The sequence below is a fragment of the Marmota monax genome, unplaced genomic scaffold (genome assembly GCF_021218885.2).
Source record: "Marmota monax isolate L192 unplaced genomic scaffold, Marmota_monax_Labrador192_F-V1.1 WCK01_AAM20220418_F8-fsc00130, whole genome shotgun sequence".
NCBI classification, from domain to species: domain Eukaryota; kingdom Metazoa; phylum Chordata; class Mammalia; order Rodentia; family Sciuridae; genus Marmota; species Marmota monax.
The window spans coordinates 1,468,802-1,489,116 of NW_026693244.1; the positions used below are offsets into that span (position 1 = coordinate 1,468,802).

The 20,315-nt window shown below is 34.6% G+C and overlaps 1 protein-coding gene across 1 annotated transcript in view; it reads right to left on the reverse strand.

The window, feature by feature from the left end:
- Nucleotides 1-20,315, reverse strand: part of Adamts6 (ADAM metallopeptidase with thrombospondin type 1 motif 6) — a 297,708-nt gene that overhangs the window by 89,097 nt on the left and 188,296 nt on the right. The window contains exons 12-13 of the mRNA XM_046456198.2: nucleotides 13,171-13,316; nucleotides 11,068-11,131 (exon numbers count right to left, since the gene is read on the reverse strand). Coding sequence (XP_046312154.1) covers nucleotides 11,068-11,131; nucleotides 13,171-13,316 — 210 coding nt within the window. The remainder of the gene's footprint in view (nucleotides 1-11,067; nucleotides 11,132-13,170; nucleotides 13,317-20,315) is intronic.

The window sequence follows — 20,315 nt, forward strand, 5'->3', positions numbered from 1 at the left end:
AACTGAATGCAAAAGCCCTGAGTTGGAGTGTGTTCAGGCTGTTTGCAGAAAAAGTAGAGAGAATAGAATGGCTTGAGAGAATTAAAGTGGACTCAGGGACTTGATCCCATGTCATTTTGATCCTTGAATACATCCTCTAGAATTCTGTTCTAATGTCATTGTTCCCATCATGAATGCTCTGAATCTGTTTGATTAAAATAGGCTCAGTAGGAGTATTATATGCTGGTTCAAAAGAATAAGAGTAATCAAAGGAAAGAGTATTTTCTGAAATAAAAATGAGGTAAATCCATTTTTGTTTAGTTTCGGAATAATGAAGCTTAAGGAGTAATGCTTTGTAATTACTTAACGATAATAATGGTGACACTATCCAGAAAGCAAAACATACAACAGCAGGCATAAGCAACAAAGGTTTTATTTAAAGCCTGACAGGTTTTCAGTCTCCTAGAGCAAATGCTAACCAAGCATTCTATCCGAAAAACCAACCAGGAATGGCCCCCCACCCATAAATTCAAAGAGCAAAGCTGTAGGTGTCAGCAACTTTTGGTCGTCTTAATGCAAAGAAATTTTTTTAAATTAATATTAACGTCTTTATGACCATTGTTTTTCAGAGATCTATGTAAATTAGCACATTCTATAAACAAATCGTTTTGTGCTTTCAATTATTTTGATAGTTTAGGAACACCTCCTTTTCACTAAATTTAACATTTTATTTATTTATTTATTTATTTATTTACTTACTTACTTACTTATTTATTTTTATTTTCAGTGCTTGGGATTGAACCTCAGACCTCTTGCATGCCAGGCAAGCACTTTACCACTGAGCTACACTCCCAGCCCAATACATTTTATTTTAGATAAATAAATTTTTTAAAATAATAATAACTCATTGAGGCATAAAGTTGCTACATAAAGAAGTCTGAGTTTCTGCTGACAAACTTTCCAGTGATATTTCTATTGCTGGGGTTCTAATCAGAGTTTAATTCCAAAGAATATGCAAGTCCAAAATTCCTTTGTACCTTCTTTCTTTTATTTGTGAAATATGCCCCCAAATGCCCTGATCTCGAGGAAAAATATATCCTAAGATGTCCCACAAATGTGGAAAATTTTGAAAATACTGTATAATGTCCGAGTGTAATAAACAGTATGAAAAGGGATGAAAATAAAAATGCCTTCCCCTTTCCTTTTCCCTTTTTCTCTCCAGTTCCTAAAGGAAATGGGCAGGCTGGGAAGAAACAATGACTCTACAGCCTCAGGGAAAACTGCGAAATGCATAAAATTTCAACTTCCTTTTCCCCACTTTCTGCTGCTTTTTCCTTTCTGTGTTCATAGTGAATACACTTTTGCTTTAACTTATTACATTAGATCTGCCTCCAACACTCCCAACATTTAATTTTCTTCTTCCTTTCCAGAAAAGCAACACATTTGTATTTATGAAAGTACATTAGAACCCATAAGGCACAAATATCTATAATAACAGAAACACTCAATTGAGTACAAATAAATGCTAGCAATAGCCACAGCTATTTTAAATATATAATTCTAACTTTTCTTCTAATTATCAAACAACCATGCAAGTTTGATATAGATCCTATTTATTTAGAAATTCACAGAAGTTTGGTAAGGTTAGATGACTTCCCAAGATTAAGCAGCAATAAGTATCACAGGCAGAACTCGAACTTGAGTCAATTTAATTTCCAAGTACATGTTCTTTCACCACAATTCTATCTCCAAATATATACTATAATTTTCCCATCTACACAACCAAGGCACTAACACTCTGAATGATGTACGCAAATGGACTAAGGGGAAAAAAAAACTGAATAGCATGCCCTTCTAGCAAAGAAGACTGAGAACACACCAAAGTATTATACAATTTAGACTTAAATTTTAGAACAGATTGCACATGATCTGGAAAATCCTTATATTCCAAACATTTTTTATACGCTTGATGCATAAAGTAAAAGAGGCAAAATAGATATTTGAAGGTAAAGGAATAATGTGACTTTCTACCCAAAGTGGAACTTAGTTATTTCATCAGAAATTCTATTCCAGCCTCATTAATCTTTGTTTCACCTGCCCCCTTGGTTTTGGAAAACAACAGCACCAGGAAATTCTTTTTAAGAATTTAGGAATGTAAAAGAGTTTACTTCATAGTTCCTAATACCCTTTAGGAAGCTTTGATATAAAATTTGGTCCTTAACCTTAATACAGCCATATTTTTATTCTTTACAAAGAATAAAAGTAAGGTATTTACATAATTGACCTTTAAATTCTACTACTTACAATAGTTACAATATATGTACCAATTTTTACCTTTTTAGGACATTCTGCATGGTAGTTTTAAGCTATTGGGATAAAAAAAATAGTTCAGAAAAACAAAATGTCTGATTTTTGTCAATATTCTCATATGCCAGTATAAAAGGAGATTCTATTCAGATAGTAATCAAAAGCCTATTTTTGAGCAGTTCATGAACAAACATTTTTCAAAAGCTTCAACACCAAACCCAGATATTTACTTCTCATTATATCCCTACCAGAAAATCATCTTAGTTTTTACCTTTGCCCGTGTATAAAACCTATCAGGGCCTAATTTATCTCTATGTCCAAAGAGAACTGTTTTCTGAATCCATGAACCCTTAGCATTATGGCTTCCATAAAATTCAGCCCTCTAAGACCAAGAAGGCCAGGTCTTTTTAGATTAACTCACAATATCAAAAACTCAGTTTTAGTTCTTGATTTACTGGTTAGACCAAACTTTACCCAGTTCTCCTAAATGTCTTTAATAAGTGCTCCTGGTTTCTCATTATCTCTGTAGCTTCAAGGTGAAAAGAACATTAGTTTGTTCCTGCTACAGATCTTTTCTTTACCTACAGTTCTGCCATGGAGATCATTATGTGCATATCAAAGAAAGGATTCTTGTCTAGCTGCTTTTGAAAACTTCCTAGTGTGACTCATGGTGAAGTAAGAAACAAATTGTCCAGTCCAATACATCCTGATGCAGATAATCAGTCTTAAAGTCTAGCATCTGGATAGCCTGGTTATATTGCTATTAAGGTGGCAGGGCAATTTTGTAGTTGGATACCCTTTTATGAAAATTTTTTTTATTTATATATGTGTGTGTATATATATTATATGTGTATATATATTACATATATAAAATATATACTTATATATATTATATAATATAAAATATATATATACACACACACATACATTTTAGTTCTGGTTGGACACAATATCTTTATTTTATTTATTTATTTTTATGTGGCACTGAATATCAAACCCAGTGCCTCGCATGTACTAGGCGAGCACTCTACCACTGAGCCACAACCCCAGCCCATCCTTTTATGAAACTTTTAAGGATCGAAGATTTTATCTTTATAAATTGACTCCTCTATTCCTATGACTTATTTATTTATTTATGAAACAAGGATAATAGTTAATCAAACACTCTGCCCTTTCTACTGGAAAGCTCTTTTCTTCAACCACTCCTATACCCTTCAAATGTCTATAGTAAGAATTAGGGAGAAAATGTGAAATACTCTTTCTATGCTTACAACTTTTAAAGACTATTTAACCCACAACGGTTCTAGGTTTTAATTTTTCCTTTAACTTGGATTAAAAAGAGTATTCTTAGCTTTATATAGTTCAATTCAATTCACCAGTGCAGGGATCCACATAGGAGGAATATCAAAGCTTCAAATAGTGAACAGGTCTATTGTGGGTATATCTCTTTTTATCTTGCCACAAGACATTATAAAACTTGGAACTGATGTTTGCCTCTTTACTTGGGTCATTTCACTAGTAAGCTCAGGGTAAAGTTTGCAACCCACTTTTAATAAGTGGAAGGACTTTGAGGTAGATATCCAAGGTACTGATTCTATCCCTATTTTACATTGCTTTCCTTTTCTTCTGATTTTCTGATTTATTCTGTTTTTCAGTTGTGATTTTAATATAGTGCTATAAGCCAACAACTCTAATCATAGATCTATAACTAATAATAATTATTATTATAAGTAAAAATATATGAGAACTAAGTGGTAATCCATAGTACCAACTAGGAAAACACAGAAATGAGATCAAGATTTTAATATTATTTGGGAAATTGACAGGTTATATGGAAGGGGTTGCATGGTTCTAAAAGGAATTCAAGTAGGTTCTCTCAAATATACATGAACTGGCCTAATAGCTCCTAGATTTTCCATTGTAACTTGAACTGGGCAAAAGTTTAAAAAGGCACAGAACAAGCCTCAAGGATTCATGACACTATATACAGTATGCTGGTTCTCCTGCCACCCTACCACCTGACATCTCATTCTGGGCACTGATTTGAAAATTCCTCCAAGATTGTTTGAATTTATCCCCTGTATTATCCCTATTTAAGTCTCAAGAAAAAGTCTTGGATCACAAATAAAAAATGCGTACGAATTCTTTTCTAGTTCTTAACCGTCAAACTGATTTTAACTAGTTGGAAAGTTTTCCCTCAGATCTTACTTTACAGGTTCATTAAGTATGACATGCATAGTATTAGATTATGTAAAACGTGCACTAAGGAAGGAGGTTGGACTTAGAAAAGTGCACTCTTTTGAATCTTTTAAGTGAGAGCAGATCACAAATAACAGACACCTGGGCATTATAGAGAAAAAAGAACATTGAAGCCATTCTACGTTTAGAAAGAATGCAAAAGTTAAAGAACACAGACATAATCTCTCTATAATGAGTATATACTGATACTTATTCTTTGCTAAGGAGAAAATACTCTTGCTTACTTTACTCAATCTTATCTCCAATCAACGCAATCTTCATTATTTATTCCCTGTTCTACGATATAGTCTATATATTAGAAACTCTTAGAATAGATTTTTTAAATAAAGGAGTTTCTCCTCTAATATGACACATACATTCCAGAAAAATCTCTTTCCACAAAATTGCACACTAAAAATAACAGGCATATGGAAAAAATTGGGTTGCAGGCAGACAACTCAAACACAGATGCCCAACAAAAACAATAACAATTCTAAAAAAAAAATACTTGCACAATTTTAAAAATATATGGCAAATTCCAAACAAATACTAGAGTAAATATAGTCCTTTATCTTACAAAAAGCTGAAATAGGCTCAAAGGAAGGGATAAACACACAATAAGGACTTCTATGACAGTATCTGGTTAAAATGAGCAAAATGAATGTCAGACAAAGGTGAATGGTCATCACATACAATTTCCCTTACTTAGTGGCACAAAACAACACAATTAGTTATGGGCTAATATGTGCTACAGAAACAATGTTGTAACAGAACAGATTACACCAAAACTTTACAAGTATCATGTTTTTCTAGATTTAGATTGAAAGAATAGGAATTTTAAAGATTCCACCAAGCCAACTCATTAGTGAGAAGAAGGGAGAGAACTTCTCTCCACATAGGAAGGGAAGATGGTTACAATCATAGCTATGGTACATAATTATGTGCTCACCAAATTTTATCAGCAGCTACTTCTACTACTTCTGTGGAAATTAAAAGAGCTCTGAGGCAGACACTATGGCTTACACAATGTCTACTCCATGATTTCTTGCTAATACAACTTTGACATTTTTTGCTCAGGAAAGGTGACCTTAAGCCCATTTTAGGGGTAAATCAGGATTAGTCTAAACCAATAATAGTAATTGTACTCCTTTTGCTAATGACTGGTTTGAGGGTTTAAGGGCATGTGGTCCCCTGGCAAAAAAAAAAAAAAGAAAGAAAGAAAGGAAGGAAGGAAGGAAGGAGGGAGGGAGGGAGGGAGGGAGGGAGGGAGGGAGGAAGGAAGGAAGGAAGGAAGGAAGGAAGGAAGGAAGGAAGGAAGGAAGGAAGGAAGGAAGGAAGGAAGGAAGGAAGGAAGGAAGGAAGGAAGGAAGGAAGAAAACCACGAAGGAAATCTGCTGAGGGAACAGGGAGGAGATCTGCCAACAGTTTTCTCATACCTAAGAAACATAGGAGCATTTCATCACTTCTCTTCCTCTGAATATTGTCAGGGCAAAAGTACTTTAGGTGCTCTAATGTTCCACTTGCCTTTTTGTGTTTCCTTCCCATTGCAAAGGCTAAAATATATGGATGCTCACATCCCTTTTATAAAATGGCACAGTATCTGCATAGATTATATGCATCCTCTGTATACTTAAATCATCTCTAGATTACTTATAAGGCAGAGTACAATGTAAATAGTTGTTCTATTGTCTAGAGAAGAATGACAAGAAAAAATTTTGTACATTCTCAGTATAGACTCAATTTTTTTTTTTTTTTTTGGTACTGGGCCATTCTGTCACTAAGTTACACCTCCAGCCCTTTTTTTATTTTTTGAGACATGATCTTGCTAAGTTGCTTAAAACCTTATTTTTTTGCTGAGACTGGCCTTGAATTTGCAATCCTCCTGACTCAGTCTCCTGAGTCAGGGATTATAGGTGTGTGCTACCACTCCTGGCCAGAAGCTATTTTAAAAGAATATTTTCAATATGAAGTAAGTTGGATTTGCCAGCATGGAACCTGTGGATATAGAGGGCTGACAATATATATATATATATAATATATATAATATATATTAATATATATAATATATATTTTAATATTTATCTTTTAGTTTTAAGTGGACACAATATTTTATTTTTATGTGGTGCTAAGGATCAAACTCAGTGCCTCACATGTCTAGACAAACACTCTACCACTGAGCCACAACCCCAGCCCAAAGGCTGACTGTATTTTAAAAATGAATTAGAACTGGGCACAGTGGTGCATGCCTGTAAACCCAGCAGCTCTGGAGGTTGAGGCAGGAGGATTGCCAGTTCAAAGCCAGCCTAAGCAACAGTGAGGCACTAAGCAACTCAGAGAGACCCAGTCTCTAAATAAAATACAAAAAAAGGCTGAAGATGTGGCTCAGTGGTCAAGTGCCCCTGAGCTCAATCCCCAGTATCAAAAAAAAAAAATAGATTGATTTGTTCTGAGAATTTTATATGTAAAATTTACAACTCACTTTATAATTATAATGTTTATTTTTCTATTGCTCAGCTAAACTGTCTAGTTCTATACTATCCAATATGGTCACCACTAGCCACATGTGGCTTTCCAAATTTTAATTAATTAAATTTAAAAATTCTGTTCTTCAATTACATTAGGGCTGGTGACTGCCAGGCTGAACAATGCACGTAGAATACTTCCATCATGGAAGAAAGTTCATTGGTCAGCATTGGATTAGATTAGTTGTTCTGGAAAATTTAAATTGTCATATATTACATTATATTAAAGCAGGCCATAGCTTTACACAAATTATACTCAGATAACTTTATTAACTTGGACAGTATGGTAACTGAACTGCTTCAAGTTCTAAATTAGTAGAGTTGAGATTAATGAGGAAAACATCATTAATTACTTATATATTCATTATTCAGTTACCTTGACTGTATCTCCTTATAATTTGTTAAAAGCTGAAACAGAAGACAAATGTAGTAATGCCAACCTACCAGTAATAACCTCCACAATTTGAGCAACTACTACAACTCCTGGGTAATATGAAATAAGCCCAAAATGTCTGACTTTTTTTTTTCTTTTTCTGTTATCTATCATACATTATTCATGTTACACAACACCTATATTACTAGGGCCTAAATGTGTGCACACTCCTACAATTATATTTTAATGAAAACAACTGGGAGTTGAGAGTTGTGTCTGAGTTTCTCCCTCCTACCTAACAGTATATCAGTGTCCACATTTTCTATCCATGTATAAAATCTCCATTCTTCTGAGATTTATGCCATTCATCCAAACCTCTATCTAGCTTAATGAAAGAGGGTCACTCTTCCTCACTTATTAAGGACTTTTATATCTAGTTCACAGTCTCACTGTATATATACTCTATGTTCTAACATCATTCTGAGTGACTGCAACACCTACACGGAAGACCCTCCGAACTCAATAGCTTTAAAGTTCTTTGGGCTCCTTCACCTCCACTCAAGGGTAAGTAGGTACTTCCATGGCCACCCTCTCTTTTTGTCGTCATTGAGAATATTCTCACTTGTCATATCTTCTCTGGTCTCCTCAACTTCTATTTCCCTTCACCCTGTTTTATTTTATTATATACTGTTTCTTTAATTTTTGTGACTTTTTGAAGGCATAGGTCCTTAATTTTCTCTGTTAGCCCTCTTTAGATTTCACTGTCATTCCTAGTTCAAGCCTATGGCTCGACACTTCTATCATTCTCATCAATTCTTCTTGATTTGCTTATTATTGTAATATTGTACTCTTGTCTTTCTCCAATCCATCCTCACCTAAAACATGAATCAAAGGATCTTTCAGTAGTTTATTAATATCTCCAAATGAATATTTCCTCTGTCTAGAATATTTTCATCACTACCTTCTCCTTCTCTGATCAGCTTCAATATGTCTTTCAGATTTCTAGCTTTCTATGAGAAAAAGAGAAAATTCCTAAAATTCTAATTAACCTAAGTGCAAATATATGTTCTTTTATGGTGCCTCATGTACTCTACCATATCACTCATTATAATGTTATTTTCTAAAATTAAATAATTTCTCAGGTCATTATAAGATCCTTGAGGGTACAAGTTATCTTTCTCCCCCTAGAAAGTCTAACATAAACTAGGCATTTAATTATTGAATAATTTTTCACTTGAGAAAATGAACAAATAATGCTGATAATTTGAAAAGATCATTATAATTGAAGCTACATGTAATTACTCTGAGATCCATATTTAACAGAATGAAGTATGATAAACTAGAGCATGTTAGAAGTCGAGGAAAACAGAGCCAGGTAAGTAGGATTGGAAGTCCCAGGGTTATAAGGAGCAAGGAGGATTAAAATTGTAAGTACATTGTTCTGGCTAGGCCTAATTGAAGAGAGAGTGAGTAAAGATAAAATGAAATACTCAGCCATGTAGGTATTTTAGGAGAAGAGGATATAAGGCAAAGGCAACAGCCAATGTAAAAGCCCCTAAGGTGGGAGTGGTTAAGGAAGGTGAGGAGGAAAGTGGTGAGAGATGAGTTCAGAGAAGCAGTGAGGCCAGCTGGTGTAGACCTTGCAGGGCTATGTAAGGACTCTGGATCTGAGTAAAATGAAGAAGGCATTGAAGAGTAAAGGATGACTTGGCTCACTCTGTGTCCTATGTTAAGAACTAGAGGAGACAAGAGTAGTGATAGGAAATCCTCCTAAGAAGCTACTAAAGGAATCAATGAAAGACAGTGGTAACTCAGGCCCCAGTGGTAGCAGCAAAGGTAGTGACAAGTGGTCAGATCTGTGTCATATTTTGTAGGCAAAATCAACAGATTTTCCTGAGGGATTGTATATGGGCTGTGAGACAGAGAAAAGGGTCAAAAGAGACTCTTGGAGGTTTTTTGTTTAAATGGAGTTTGACATCTTTAGATGGGGAACACTGCTGGAGAAACAGGTTTATGGAACTGTAAATAATGCTTGCATCCACTAAATACTAGATGTCTATTAAAAGTCTCTAATCAATAAATGATGGTGGAATATGATGATCATCATTATTCAAAGTACATGTACGAAGACACAAATTGGTGTGAATATACCTTGTTTACAACCACAGAAATGAAAAATTGTGCCCTATATGTGTAATAAGAATTGCAATACATTCTGCTGTCATATATAAATAAACAAAAGTTTTTTAAAAAGTCTCTAATCAGATAGTTACATATGAGCCTGGAATCCATGGAAGAAATTTAGGCTGAAGATAAAAATTTGGGGGTCAAATGGCATATAAATTGTATCAAAAGCACTGAAACTGGATGAGATCATTAAGGAAATGAGTATTGATAGAGCAGAGAAGGCAGCCAAGCACTAACCCCTGGGTACTCTAAGAGTAAGAGAAAAAGAAAAGAGTAAGAAGGAGTAAAGAGAATGAGAAGTAAGCAGCAATGTGAAAGAACAACAAAAAACTTGTAGTGATGGAAACCTAATGAAAGTCGAGGACAATGAAAACTCCAAGGGGAAACACAGAAGTCATCTGTGACTTGACAAAAGCACTCAACAGAATGATGAAGACAGGAACCTGATAAGGGCAATTTTAGAAAAAAAATTAGAAGAGACGGACTGGATTCCATACGTACAGATAAGACTTTCGAGAAATATGTTTCAAAGAAGAGCAAAGAAATGAGAAAACAACTATAGGCTTTGTGGTTTGTTTTTAGATAGAAAGCATGTCTGTATGCTTATGGAAACATCCTAAAGAGAAGATACTGGAACATTCATTGATGTGAAATCACCTAGAAAATAAGACAGAAGTAGGACTAGAGGGCATGAGAGTAAGAGACAGTAGGTTAATAGTCTGATATCATGAAATTCAAAGCTATAGGAAGAAACATGATCTTGAAGGAATGGTAAAATATTTGATCCATTTACATGTCAAAGATATTCAGTCCATTTTTAAGCCCAGTCATCAGAGAAAAGGAAGAAAACAGAAGCTTTCAGTTTGGAATCTATAATAGAAGCAGCAGATTCAAAGGAGAGTGGTTTTTTATTGCAGCAAGAAGGTGAAGGAAAGAAAAACCAGAAAAGTCAGGGTATAAGAGATTTTGCTGGTGATAAATCTGCAGGGTACAGAAAAGTTTTAGTAGTTTGGCAGGGATAGGAAAAGGAACATAAGAGGTAATATGTAGAGTCTTATGGGATTCAATGGCAAGAGATGAGGAATGATGTGGGAGCCTCTTGGGGTGACAAACATAAACTGGGTTGAAGAACATAATAAGATTGATCCTGGTGGACTAAAGAAAGATAGTGGCAGTCAAGTTTTGAGTGTTGTGGGGCTGGGCAGCTCAGGCTGTGTGTAGCTCTCTTTCCATGCCTACTGGGGAAGAATGTATTTGCTCCTACTGCTAGAGCTCCCCTTTGACACTTGTTGACAGTATTGATGGAATTTAGGCCAGCTCCATTCATGATTAACCATTTAGGAAATTCATGTGACCCTCATGCACATGAATTTCTGATCAAACAGCTTACAATTTAAAATATTTCCTTGCTCTAGGGGAAAAGTAAGCTAATTTTTCATAGCAGAGTTTGGTTTTACTTACATCTGTGTTACAGGAGCGATACCGTTTCCTTTCCCCAAGGCAATATTTTCCACCTCCTGAAGGTCTGAAAAAACATTTTAGCATGTGAATATATCTCTCCAATAAAGAATACATATATTGATTATTGAAAATATTAAAATTTACTTTAAAATGCCAATGTGATTATTTTATTATTAAAATAACACGCTAGTAGTTATTAGCAAAATTATGGTTGAACATAAAAATTAAGTTAGTTTACTATGAGTAATGTATAAGATTTAATTGTCATGACTTACATACTTAAGAAAATATAATTAATATATTTTCTAATTATAGTATAGTATCTAGTACAATATAATGAATTTAAAAATAATTTATTTGTAATTAAAAGCCAGTTAAGTCATATTCAACAAAACTCATAATCTGATGCTATATGCTTACCAGGTAGGAGAGAAAAGTTTTTTTTTTCCTTCCATATGGAAAGCAAAGAGAGGACACTAAATAACTTTCTGGAAATAGCACCAATTCAAAATAAATAATGCAGAAATTAATTCCATCTCATTTCAAATATTATATGAAGTTAAAAATCAAACCCCTAAATCAGATGGCTTTGCATTATATAAATTTTTATATATATTCAAATTAAAGAAAGAGTAGAATGTTAAATATTTCATTTACGTAAGTTAATCTTAAATAGTTTATATTAGGGAAAGCCATATGCTATTGTTTGAGAATTCTATTATTGAGGGGAAACAACTTTTTCTTTTAAAAGAGGTCCAGGTATTCCCTTACATATCTGGCTATATTATTTGTTGTATTATTTTACTTTTTGGGTTATTAATTTATAGCAGCTTACTGTTTAATTTAGGTTAATTATTCTGTACTATCTTAGGATATATGGGATAATCAAATCTATATTTTTAATATATTTTGAATGCCAGTGAATACTGACTCTAATGAAACAAAGGAAATTGCTCAGCTTGAATCAAGCTTGAGAGAGGTTGGCTGGTCAGACAAAAACAAGGTAGTGGGGATAATGGTAGTAAGAACTGGTTTATGAATGCATAACAGGAAGCTCTACTTAGCGGGAAGGTAATTATTGATAGAAAGTGGGAGAATGAAAACACAGAACTAACATGAAGGGAAAAAAATTCAAGCTAAAAAGAAGAAAAGACACATTTGGAGAGAGATTCCAAAGAGAAATATCGTGAGTTAAAGTGAGAACAAATAGAAAATAAAAATAGATAAGCTTTTATCCCAGAGGGGTAAAAAAAAGTTATCATAATTTCCTACATCAAATTTTACTAGCCAGGAAAGAAGGCATTCAGCCTCAGTTCTAGACAAAAATGGGCACTTGACATGCAGCAGCTAAGGAGTGGTTTAGTCTGGGGGAGGACAGGAAAGTACAACTAAAGGAACAGTTCACCTGTAATGGGCATTGGTGGGAGGGAGACGCAATAGAGCTAGAAAATAATACTAACAAGGCTGGCCTTGTGCCAGGGCAACTCTGGCTGGAGAAAAGAGTAGTGGGAGAGGAGCAGGTTGACCTGCATAAAACAGTCATGGGGAGAAAAGTTGTGGCAGCTCTAGAAGATGATTAATGGGGGCATGTGAATGGAAACTATTTTAACACATGGGCAGTATTCTTTTCATTGTGATTTGTGGTGCGAATCAAGGCATTTCAACCCTTGAAGTGCTCTCATTGGTCCTTTTAATACTAATGTAGCAGTAATAATTTTATGTGACATGTGAAAAGACCTTAGGTTTCCTGGGAATAATGGTAATGTAGCAAAAACCAGACCTGGATTCATCCATAATTCAGTAGTTTTTGTAGGAGGAAATCTATCTGATTATTACTAGATTAAAAGTCTGGCTTATCTAGGACAGATACACAATGCTTTTCTATTTTAAAAATTTTTATTTTTAGTTATACAATAAGAGGAAAAGAAGAAAAAGAAAGTCTATTTAACAAAGCTCCTCCACTTTCCTGTGCCTATTGCTTGTTCTGAAGACAAGCATTTGGCTCACTAGAGAAACGTTTTTACAGATAACATGTGAAACCACAGCTTTGAATCATTTCCAACTGTGTCTTTTTGTTGGCTCTGGCTTACTTTAGCTACTTACGCTGGACTGTCACAGTGTCTTAGGGATGAGGAGACGCCTCCCCCGCAGGTTCTGCTGCACTCTCCCCACAGTGACCAGGGACCCCAGCCCCCATCTATGCTCTGGGGCCAAGTGCCAAAAGGAACACAATCTCCCTGATAACACCACTGTAAGATTTCACAGAAAACACATAATTAGCTTTTAGGCAGATAGAACTATCAGGACAGAAATACAAAAGGATCAGGTAATGACCAATTTTAGGCATTAGCATTCTCAAAACAGATAACACATAAATAGTTCTTTAACTTGTTTAGACTTAGTAAAGGTGCATGTGATTTGAAAATTATCTTTAGCTATGCCATGATTTATAAATCTCTAACAAGTACCAGGAGTTCTAAAAAAACCTGACTTTGCCTTTTTTCCTTGTTTCTCCTCCTCCAGACTTTTAGTGTTTCTCATTATGGACCTAGCTAGCTACAGACCTCAAAGTCTTTTTTAGATATTTTAGTATTTTCTAAAAATTTTTTCTTTATATTCCACTATTATTAGACTCATGGAATGATAACGCAATGTGGAAAGTTCCCCAGTAAGGAATTTTTATGATAGTAATTGCTCTTTCCTTAAAAAAAAAATTTTTTTTAAATGAGTTGAGGCTACAATAGTAAAAGAATGTGTTGTGGCATTTCATCTACATGAGTACTGCAGACATAATAAAAGTAATGCCAAGACACTAGGGACTGGGTACAAAAAAACCCTTATATACACTCACTAGCCATGTGCATGGCCCCTGCATGAACATGTGTACTAGAATTCTGTTCAGCTTTACTCTCTGCAATAAACCACACACACTGCACCTAAGTAGAAAGCCAGAAATAATTTATCGAGACACAGACATCACATAATCAGCTCATAACTCTAGCATGATAAATCTTATTTGAAGAACATGGCAAAATAAAAGTCTTTTTTTTGTAAACCAAGCTTTTGTAGCTTTTATTGGTCCATTTTTCTGAATTATCAAACTTTGACAAATCAAACTGATGCTATGAAAGTTATTTATTTTTATGAATAACAAGAAGGAAAATGGTTATTAGAGTAGAATAAATGTCAACAATGTTGGAAGGTTTAAACAAAAATTCAACCTTATAAAGTCCCTTATAAAGGGACTATATGACACGTGATGCTTAAAAAGCCATTAGTTCATTATGCTAATTCCATCACCAAGTTTGTTGTTTTACCTCCAAGAAATATCTAGAGTTTATTAACTTTTCACCTTCACTGCTAACACCCTAGATCAAGTGGCAAATGAAGTAGCCTCTTAACTGGTCACTTTAACTCCATTTTTTCTTACTAGAATTATTTTCCAGAAACCATTCAAAGATACCTTTTAAAACCACATTATCACATCATGTTGTCAGGGTGGGGGGGGGCGCTTAAAATACTTCAATGTTTTCCTACTTTCCTTAACATTGGACAACAGTGGACTTAGTGATCTGGCCCTTCCTTTTTCTTTGGTCTCCATCTGTCCTGTGCACTAATTGCTCCAGAACATGTTGACTTTTTCTTTTTCTTTTCTTCTTTTTTTTCCTTTTGGTACTGGGGATTGAACTCAGGGGCACTTAACCACTGAGCCACATCCTCAGCCCTTTTTCATAGTTTATTTAGAGACACGGTCTCACTGAGTTGCTTAGGGCCTGGCTAAGTTGCTATGGCTGGCTTTGAACTTAATATCCTCTGCCTCAGCCTCCCAAGCTGCTGGGATTACAGGCGTGCGCCATCGCGCCCAGCTGATTGTCTTTTTCTTAATAAACAAATCTTATTCTTTCTTTAGTGCATCTGCATTTGCTGGTCTTGGTAATGCTCTCCTCTACATTTCTTGTATTGCTGTCTTCTTTTCATTCAGTCTTAGGTCAAGTGTGATTTCAACAGAGAGCTCTCTCTCCTTGACCACCTTTATTTCTGCCACATCCTGCCCTATGCCCTCCAGTGCCAGAATGCAATAGTGATCCTCCCATTTTAGTTCTTTTTTACCTTTTAACACTACTTCAAACTAGCTATCTTTCAAATTACTACTTTGTTTTCTTCCTCTCCTTAGAAAGTAAGAGGCTTGATAGGGACATATGGCCATTTAAATTAATTAAAAGAAATAATTCAGTTCTTCAGCTCCATTAGCCACATTTCAAGAGTAGTATAGTCATGTGTGCCTAGTGGTGACTATGTTGGACACAGCATATACATTTCCATCATTACAGAAGGTTTTATTGGTAATGATGAATGCCTAAAATAGAGCTTGGCAACTAACAGGCATGCGATAAAATTTTCTTAAATGAATAAGTCATAAGTTAAATTATAGAATTCTGTGTCACATTTTGGTTGCATGTCGGAAAGAAAACTAGAGATACCTTGTTTTCTTTGATATAAGGAGGCTGATTCATAGTGGGATAGGGAGCGGGAGCATGGGAAGAATAGACGAACTCTAGATAGGGCAGAGGGGCTGGAGGGGAAGGGAGGGGGAATGGGGTTATTAATGATGGTGGAATGTGATGATCATTATTATCCAAAGTATAGGTATGAAGACACGAATTGGTGTGAATATACTATGTATACAACCAGAGATATGAAAAATTGTGCTCTATATGTGTAATAAGAATTGTAATGCATTCTGCTGTCATCTATAAAATAAATAAATAGGCAAAAAAAACTATAGTGAAAGAATATGATTTTTAATTTAATGTATTGATTGGGTTTTCAGTGCAGGAATGAGTCCCTGAAGCTACAAGTGTGCCTAGGGCCAAAGAGTCATGGTGGGTCCCTGCAAAGGGCAGAGGGCCATAGGTTCTGTTCCAATTCCCCAGCCTCAGGAAGGCTCAGCCTTTGACAAGTAGCACAGGGAGATGCCAAGTGCTTTGGTATGAGCTGGCAAATGCACCAGGAAGAGAAGGAGGGATCTCTTGACTTGACCTCCATTTAACTGTACTATGACATCTTGTCTTAACTAATCTTTATATTATTTAAAAGTTTGACTTTTAGTAATATTCAGAATCTTTTCCATCCATTTCATAATTTAATAAACTTCTTATTTGAATTAAAAAAAATAAAGTCAAATTCATATGTATTTCCCTGGTAGCAGGTGTAAAAGCTCTATTTCCAAAGGCAGGCAAATGGATAGAGTTGGAGAATATTATGCTAAGCGAAGTAAGCCAATCCTAAAAAAAACAAATGCTGAATGTTTTCTCTGATATGAGGATGCTGATCCATAATGGGGATGGGGAGGGAGCATGGGAGGAAAGGAGGAACTGTAGATAGGGCAAAGGGGATGAAGGGGGAGAGAGGAGGGATGGGGGTTGGAAAAATGGTGGAATGAGATGGACATCATTACCCTAAATACATGTATGAAGACATGAATGATGTGACTCTACTTTATGTACAACCAGAGACATGAAAAACTGTGCTTTATATGTGTAATTTGAATTGAAATACAGTCTTCTGTCATGTATAACAAATTAGAATAAAAAGAAAAAAACATAAGATCTTAAAAATGCTGTGCATTAAAAAAAAAGCTCAGTCATACACCCACATCTTTTTTCAGATCTCCTTGAAGAAATCCATGATAAATAGAGAAAATTTCCAGTTTTTTCAATTTTTAGGGAAGAAAGGAATTATGAGGGCTGCAATAATATTGAAAATCGTAGGTTCCAAAAGTTGTAGGTTCCATATGTTCTTAGTATGCTTGCAAAATGCAGGGAAGTGAGAAAAGTCACATAAATCTTCTTGTTTTCCTTTTAAATCTAATTCTTGGGCAAGGGAGTATAGCTTAGAGGTAGGGTTGGCACCTAGCATGCACAAGCCCCAGCACCAATTTTTTTTTTAAATAAAATAAAGCTTACTCTTAAGATAAAAGATAAATACACTATTCAGTTTCTTAAATGCTGCTCAGTTCTCATGGTTAATTAGTATCTACACAGTCATAGTATTTAATAAATGATTTGCTAGAACTTTAACTGCATAAATTCATGCTTTAATTATATATATTTCATGGACATATTAGACATACCAGAAAGTTAAACAACAAATATTAATGGATAAAAATCACAGTAATAATGTAAAATCAGTTATTAAGCAGTTGATAAAAGACACATCTCACTTGAATAACTAGTTAAAATTGTTAACTAGTTTACAAACTAACAACTTCAGTCTGTGTAGGAAACTTTATATTATGAATCTCAGTTCTCATTCAAGCCATATTTTAGGGTCCAAAGCAAATCACTGGCTTTCTTTTCCTTTGTTTCCATAAATATATAATGGAAACTAGTTTTAGTATTTGATTCCAATGTGATTTAAATTAGAAGAACCTTAAAAATTAGTTCAATGCAGATATACATTCAAATAAGTTAAAATCAATCAAACAACTTGTTTAATTTTGATCTCTGGCAGAAGTATGCTTTTGAATTTTGTTTTGTTTTCCCTCTTTCTATTTATGGGAACAAAATCTTCTTGGAATTCTCACATAAGATTTGAGCTACTTTACTAGATGTTTCATTAATCAATATAGATATAAAAATTTTAATGTATGTAAATCATGAATACAATAATTAGATTATATCAACGAATCAACTGAAGTATATAAATCCTATTAAGTACGGAAAGGTAAAATTTTTGAGTCCTATCATCTATTTTTATTCTTTCTTTTACATGGAGTTGCCATACCTGTAAAAGCTCTATTTCCAAAAGCATAGTCTTATTTCATTTTTTTAACTAGGAAAGTTAAATATGCAGATGCAAACCAGTTTCTAATCTTTATTCTCAAAGGTAATATCTAATCTAGTAATTTTGGACTGTTCTAAATAACAGTCTTATCACTTCAGTCTAAATTATGCAGACAAATTGGATAAATTTGGCCTTCCTTTTGCTAATTCAGGTGTGTTTAACCAAATTCACAAAGGTGAAAGAAATGAAACTAATGCATTCCAAGAATAAAATCTCATGTTGTTTATCCTTACTTTTCACATTCCATCTAAATTAAATAAATGTGTTTTAAACATTATCTAGAAAAGTAGCACATTCCACTGAAGCTTTGAAAAGCTTCTTAAGAAACACCTTTCATTACTAAACAACATCTCTTGCTATTGGGTTACTAAATTTCATGAGCTATACAAAAAAACTGACTTTAAGCAAGATATATTATAAATTTAACCATCTACCTTTGAGAATTGGTCAGAATTTTACAAAAGAAATTTAAGGTATATATAGTATTTTTAAATAACTTTTTAAAACTAGAACCATTTTAGGAGGTGATAAAGGTATATCTTATAATAGCCAGAACTGGGTCCAGTCAGCATCTGGAATGAGAGACCTCTAAGGAAATCCTAAGGTTTTAAAGGAAATGATATTGGTGATTCAATTCAGAACATTCTTTCCAAGTCAGAGTGCTGAGGGCTGGAGCACTACACTATTAAAAGCCTTATCTTTCCATTATGCAGGTGTGGGAATGTTCAAGCTACAATTCAGCCCAAGTTCTAAATCAGAACTTGTCATCCCATACTATTTAAATTTATAAAGCAAATGGAAGAGCTACTCTTTCTTCACTTCCTGTGTTTATAGTTAGGCGTCCAGTCAAAACATATTATATTCTACTCTAAGTGAATTAAGGTCTAAGACTACAAATGTGCTATTTTATATCTAGCGCTTTAGAAGCCCATGTAATAATCCCATTCTAATCCACCCCTATGTTACCCATGCAAAGATATTAGGAATCAATGTCACTTATATGTAAGCCCAAATGCTGGACTATATCTCTAATTGCGTCTTATAGAATCATTAAATCTATCTTTTGGCAATAAACCAAGTATTTGAAATCTTCTTTGTGGTCACCAGCAGGGATTACAAGGATTGGGCTTTGATTATCCTTAATATCCTGTTTGGTAACAATGCCAACACTACTACTGAAGTTTTTACAATCTAAATCCTTATTTACTATTTCATCAATTATGGCATCCCTCTGATTCCTGTCCAAGGGCTATTACTGATGCTATACCCAAGGAAAGTTCTCTGGCTGAAAGTTATATTGATTGATTTGTAGGAGACTGACCCATGGACACACAGTACCAGCGCACTGTCTGGGCTCATCAAATTTCCTCCTTTGGTTAATGCTACTGTCCCTGAGCACATCCATTCAGACCATATGGTTCTTATTCAATCCTTGAATGGCTTATTCAGGCAAACATCCAATGGCTGTAATAGCGATGTCAGACCCCCCAGGACTCACGCAAAGATCAGTTTTTAATTTTTTGGCCATATTTCTTACTCCATCTGCTAAATGTGCATGGAACAGTTCCCATACTTACATGGAACATTTGTGGAACTGCGCCCCCGGGCAGGGATCCCATATTTTTGCAGCCAGAATTTGACGAGATCATCATGCATCCACTCCTCTGGATATGTCTATGCTATCACTCAAGCAATATTTCTACCCCCTCCCTTTTTAAGAAGATTTATTCAGAAAACTATGAGCAACTTTGGTTTTATTCTTCTGGCTAGACAGGGTGTAGGTTCTTTCTCGTCTCTTCTAAAGAAAGCAGTTTCGAAACTCAGTTAAGATCAGAGGCTGTAGATATTCCATTTATGTCTCTGAGAGATAAACTAATCCTTGTACTCTGATGCTCATTGCTACTAGTTGAGAGGGTCTGGCACAGAATTGTCTGCCCATCATCATTTAAGGTTAGAAAATTATAATGAAAAGTATGATGATAATTTAGCAATAGATACCATCTTCCCTCAAAGGAAAATCACAAAAAGCTCATTGATATATTATCTCAATCCATCTTCACAATATCACTATAAAATATGTTGAAATCAGTTTTCTCTTATTTTAAAGATTCCACTATTTTTCCAATTGTCACACAATCATATATTTTTAGCTCAATGTTTTACCCATACTGCCGTTTTATCGTGCCTACTCAGTTAAGAAACTGTTACCAGTAGAAAAATTAAAAATCCATTTAGTATTAAAGGATAAAAATATACTGTCACCACCTATCTCAGTCTTAGTGAACCACTTTATTCCTGTAACAACAAAAATTAACTTTTTCCTATGCAAAATTTCTCACTGGAAGATAAAGTAAAATTAGAGGCAGTATAGAGGGAGAAAGATTTTAACTCCCAAATCAGAA